A 6123-nucleotide genomic window follows, 5' to 3' on the forward strand; every position below is an offset into this window, starting at 1 on the left:
CTCCTATAGAGGACGGGGTACACGGAGCCTTTATTGCTGGACGACTATTCAAGCCAAAACCAAGGACCAAGGTACACAAGAAGGACCTACCAGACCCACCAGAAAACACCAAGCAGCTAGAAAAGCACCCTTTAAAGAGGAATTTGTTCAAGCTCAAAAGGACCACTTAGCCTCTCACGAGGAGATGGGGTCCTTTATCGAAGTTCCTTGGAAGAAGGCTGCGGGCAAGCAAATTCTATACTGCAAATGGGTCTTTACCTATAAAACGAATAAGCATGGGTTCCTTCTAAAGTGCAAAGCCCGCCTTGTGGTCTGCGGCAACCAGCAGGAAAGGGGGGATCTACCGACTCGAGCAACGACCCTAGCAGGGATGTCTTTCCGGGCACTCATGGCTATTGCAGCAGAATTCGACCTCGAACTTGATCAAATGGATGCAGTAAACGCCTTCGTTAACTGTCCACTCGAGGAGGAGGTAGTCTTTATGAGGATGCCTCCGGGTTTAGCAAACCAGGCAGAATTCTTTTGCTCCGAAAGCCCTATACGGTCTACGACGATCCCCTTTGCTTTGGCAACAGCACCTACCCGATCCCTAGAGGAATTAGGATTCGAAAAGGTCCCACAAGAACCTTGTGTGATGAAGAAGGGGGCAGTCATTGTCTTCTTCTACGTTGACGATATTGTCTGGGCCTATAAGAAAGAAGACCAAGGAATAGCTATGGAGGCTATGCGAGGACTGCAAGAACGATATAAAATGACATTGCTTGGGGAGCCCCGCTGGTTCCTAGGCATACACATCCTTCGGGACCGGACTAAGAAGACGATTTGGCTGACGCAAGATGCCTATATCGAGAAAATAGCCCACAAGCTATTAGGACCGGACCGACTTTCCTCAAAGCTTCCAGACACACCAATGACAACAGAAGAGCTACTCCCTTCTACTAGCCGAGCAAGCGAACAGGAAATTCATAGGTACCTACAGAAGGTAGGATCTATCCTCTTTGCAGCTATTTCGACGAGACCAGATATCGCCTTTGCGGTCTCTCGGCTAGCTAGACATAACCAGAACCCCAACGAATCACACCAGAAGGCAGCAGACCGGGTTATTCTTTACCTCTATAATACCCGTTCCTTTGAATTCGCCTAGAGGATCAACCGACAAGAGAGCCGATATCTTTATTTGCTCTAGTGATTCTTCCTTTGCCGATAATTCTCTTGACAGAAAGAGCTCACAGGGTTATATTATGACCCTATTCGGTGGACCTATTGCGTGGAGAGCTTCGAAACAAGCAACAGTCACTACTTCTAGCACCGAAGCCGAATTGCTGGCTATTTCAGAGGCAGCAAAAGAAGCTATTTTTCTTAGCCGGATGCTTAGGGCCCTATACCTTCAAATTCCGGACCCTTTGCAGCTAGAATGTGATAATAGTCAGACGATAAGACTGCTTGCAGAAACGAACGCGAAGCTATCAACGAGACTACGACATGTTGATATCCATCAGCATTGGTTACGCCAAGAGACTCAAGAAGGAAGAATTCAAGTCCGTTGGGTTCCAACGGCACAGATGAAAGCAGACGGACTAACCAAGGCACTCCCTCGTCAGAAACTACAGAAATTCCAAGAGATTATTGGAATAGTTGACTTAAAAACCAGGCTTCGGCTTGAGACCCGGATGGAAGACCTACGAGACCGGATTCTAGTAGGACGGTTAGGAGAGAGGCCCTTGACCGCATAGGAATATTAGGGGAGGTCTCCTGGCCACGACTACACGGTAACCTCGTTGAGGACCTATAACCCTTTGGCTGTAGCTTTGACCCGTTGGGACGGCTCATAGCTAAGGGGGTGTGTCGAGAAGAAGGTCCGAACGAGTTGAGGTCCCTAGGTCTCTCTAGGTAATACAGCTTGAAACCAGGTAAGAAGGAAGTCTGCAGACTATTGTTTCTTCTTCCTAGGGGAGGGCTAGACGGATACAGGGCAACTGGACAGAAAAAAAAAAACACATGCACATCACCGACTATCAGATCATCTGAGAATCTACCTACGAAAAGTCCCTTTATCCACTTTTATGCCCACTTATGCTCTCTTCTTCGCGAGAATACTCTCCTAATTATATAAGCTAATAAGTAGTATATTAATTATAGATAAAACCTTATCCTATAGAGTAAGAATCGCTAGTTATTTTATATATTATTATATATTAAATAGGTTACCGGTTATCGTATAATCGGGAATCGAAGGAATAGAGCTAGCTTAGAATGCTAGCTAAGACCTCTTAAGAATACCGGTACGACTAACCTCCTTTAAATATAAATATTAAAGGAACTAAGATACTTCTAGATTTACTCGAGGTATTACGGAATTCCTTAGTCTTAGGGCTATACGGCAGCCTAAATCTAGTCCCGAAAGGTTCTTCCGTTTAGCTATAATTATCTATATAAGACAGTATATCCGCTGGTAGATAGAGAGAGAATTATTAACTTTAATACCTCTTCTATATACTAATATACTACTAATAAATTCCGTTAAAAATCCTACCTTATACTCCTTCTTCCCCTCTATTACGTAGTCTTATATAATTCCTTAATTTCCTAAAATTCCGCTTTTGCTTATATACCTTAAGAGGTTATAAGCCCGGCTTACTCCTTTTAAGCTAGGAAATTAACTACTTATACCTTTAAAATTCCTCGTCGAAATATTTAATTAAAATTCCTTTCGAAATTCCCCTTAACTTCTTTTACCTTCCTACGCTCTTAAACTCCCGTCTAGACTTCTCGATCCCTACGAACGAAATAATACTGAATTTATATAAAATAAGTAGATAGAAAGAATATAAATTTACTAGACTTAAGGGAAATTTAAATTATACCTTATAGACTATAAGGATAGAGGCTATCCTTATAAAAGAAAAGCTTATTACTGCTCTAGAGTAAGTAAATTATATATAGACTATAGAGGCTTTATTTATAATATTCCTTTAAGTTAAAGATAGTCCCTTAATATAAATTTAGTATCTAAAAAATGCTAAAGAAGCGTAGGATAAGCTTAAAAAGCTATATAATCCGTCGAACTTTTCGTCGAATTATCTACTTATTAAGCAGCTCTTTAATCTTAGTCCCTTAGACTTTAATTTAGAGAAATACCTTTATAAGGTAAAGGAAATCTACGAGGATTTAAAATCCTATAATATAGAAATTCTAGAAGTTATTCTTATAGCATAGATTCTTAATTGCCTTAATAAGGAATTTAGAAGCTATATTATAAATATTACGTAGAGCCTTAAGTATAATTCTACGGCGTTTACCCTCGAAACCCTTATAGCTAGTCTTTTAAACGAAGCTAGAAGAATAGAGGATATAGACGAATCTTTAGAGAAAGCCTTCCTAATACAAAAGAAGCCTTAGAAATCCTATAGAAATTCTATAGATACTCCTTATTATAAGGAATATAAAAAACCAAGGCATTTTATAGTAAATTGCTATAAATTATACCTAAATAAGGCTCCTATTTATTAGGTATTAAATAAAGGAAAAAAGGATAATAAGACTTAAATTTCTAAGAAGAGAAAATCTTCTTCTTTTTTTAGGAAGAAATCCCCTTCTAGTAGTATTTCTACTACTAATAAAAGAAGGAAGGCTTAAATTACTAAGCTAGAGTCCGATTCGAAAGATAGTAATAAGGTCTTAAATATAGCTTTATAAGAAGAAAATATAGACCTAGATATCGACCTTATAGACCTTTCTAAGGCCCTAACCCCTATATAAACGTCTAAGGATTTAAAGGTAATTTTAACCTCTATAAATACCCCTATAGTAGAAGCTAATAAAGACTTTCTTTTAAGACCTCTAAAAGCCTCGATTCCTAGAATAAAGGAATTAGTCTTAAAGGTAAGAGAAGGAGGATTTCCTAGTTATAAGAATAAAAGGATCTTTAATTTTATTTATAATACCGGAGCTACTAAGTATATAGTATCTAATAAGAATTTCCTTATTAACTATAAAGAAATTAAGTCTAAAGTTTACTAGGGAAAAGCTTCCTTTATATTAGTAAAAGGAAAGAGGGACTTAGTATTTAAGTTCCCGTATAGTAGAAAAAGGTATATCCTTTAAGACTGCTTTTATATACCTAAATTAAGGGTAAATATACTATCCTAATCTTATTTTAATAATACCTATGCCTTAATAAAAGGAAATAAAGTCCTTTTATTAGATAATAAGGCTAAGGTCCTTACTAAAGGATTTCTTAGAAATAAATTATATTATATTCCTATAAAACCTTTATTAGAAAGCTAATCGATCCTTATTATATCTTTAAAAGTAAAGGATATAGATTTTTATACTTAGTACTTACGCTTAGGGTATATAAATAGTAGGGCTATTTTAGAAATATTAAAAAGATATAATAAGGATATAAAAATACCTTTAAAAGAGGAAAATAAAATAAGGCAATACGAAATATATATTAGAGCTAAAGCAACGAATAAGGTTAATAAACAACCTTCGTATAAGTCTTATTCTTATTTAGAAAAAATAGTATTAGATATTTAGGGGCTAATTAAAGTGCCTACTTATAATAAATATTACTATTATATTTCTTTCCTAAACGTAGGAACCTAATATCTAGAAATATACCTTCTTCGAAAAAAGAAAGAAGCTCTAAATAGGTTCCTAGAATTTAAAAATAGGGTAGAAAATAACCCTAAAAATACTAGGATTAAAGAAGCATTTTCTAATAATGCTAAAGAATTTATATATAAAATAAAGCTTTATTACGAAAAAGAAGGAATTACCTTTAATTCTAGTCTTCCTAGGACGCTAGAATCTAATAGTAGAATAAAAAGAATAAATCGTACTATATTAGAAAAAGTATAAGCTCTTTTATTTACTACTAGGCTTCCTAAATATCTATAGGGAGAAGCTGTTTTAATAGCTACTTATTTATATAATAGATTACTATATTCTACGATAGGATTTAAAAGTCTTATAGAAAAGAGGGATAATATAATACTACCCTTTAAGACCTTAAATAAAATTAAGACCTTTAGAAGCCTTATATATTATAAGAATAAAGACCTTAAAGATAAGCTAGATAATAAAGCTTTTAAGGGAATAATAGTAGGCTATTTAAAAAATATATATAAAATCTAGGATTTTTCTAAGAGAAAGATTACTATCTCTAAAGATATTACTATACTAGAAAATAAATTTATAAAAAATCTAGAAATCTCTAGTAGTAATAATACCTTTGATTTTAATTTTATTCCGAATAAAAATAAGCTAGAAAGCTATATCCCTATAGAGGAAGCTACTAAAGAACCTAGAGATAAAAGTCCCTTGCCCTTTATAGAAGAAGAGTCTTTAAATAACGATCCTATTCCTACTACTAGTAAAATAGTAGTAGAATTACCTAAGAAGCCGGAAGGGTTTAATTCTAACTATATCGAATACCCTAACGTTAATTTATTTCTAAACTGCGATTTTATAGAGTTAATTCTAGCTAGTATAGAAAATCAGGATCTAAAAATTCTAAAGACCTATAAATAGGCAATAAATAGCCCTAAAATAGTATTTTAGAAAGATACTATAATTAAGGAAATTATCTAGCTAATTAAATATAAAACTTAGGAATTTTCCTACCTCCCTAGGAATAAGGAGGCTATAGGAGGCCGCTAGGTCTATACTATTAAGAAGGATAGTTAAAATAATATAATAAAATATAAAGCCCGTTTCGTAATATAGGGATTTAAGTAGATCTATAGCTTATATTTCCTAGATACCTTCTCGACTATAGCTAGACCTAAATCTATTAGAATTCTACTTATTTTAGCTATTATCTATAAATTCGAAGCTTTATAAATAGATATAATAAATGCCTTTATATATACCGATATAGATAGCGAAGTATATATCGATCTTCCTATAGGCTACGAAGAATATGCTCTTAAAGAATATTATTTAAAATATAGATTAGCTTATAGAGCTAAAGGAATTAAATTAACTAAATTCCTAGACCTATATAAAACCGGTTAAATTAAAGCAAAGCTAAAGAAAGCATTATATAGCCTAAAATAAAGTCTTAAGCTCTAGTATAATTATTTAAAAATTATACTAAATAATCTTAGATTTCTT

The 6123-nt window shown here is 34.4% G+C and overlaps 1 protein-coding gene across 1 annotated transcript; it reads left to right on the plus strand.

Moving 5' to 3' along the window:
- Positions 1-370: 370 nt before the first annotated feature.
- On the plus strand, positions 371-1144 carry HRG_08036 (reverse transcriptase (RNA-dependent DNA polymerase) domain-containing protein; the record flags this gene model as incomplete). Its single annotated transcript, XM_044866507.1, has 1 exon — positions 371-1144. One exon carries the CDS (start codon positions 371-373, stop codon positions 1142-1144), a length of 774 nt encoding a protein of 257 aa, XP_044718396.1.
- Positions 1145-6123: the final 4979 nt, after the last annotated feature.

The sequence above is a fragment of the Hirsutella rhossiliensis genome, assembly GCF_020360975.1.
Source record: "Hirsutella rhossiliensis strain HR02 chromosome Unknown scaffold00009, whole genome shotgun sequence".
Taxonomy (NCBI): domain Eukaryota; kingdom Fungi; phylum Ascomycota; class Sordariomycetes; order Hypocreales; family Ophiocordycipitaceae; genus Hirsutella; species Hirsutella rhossiliensis.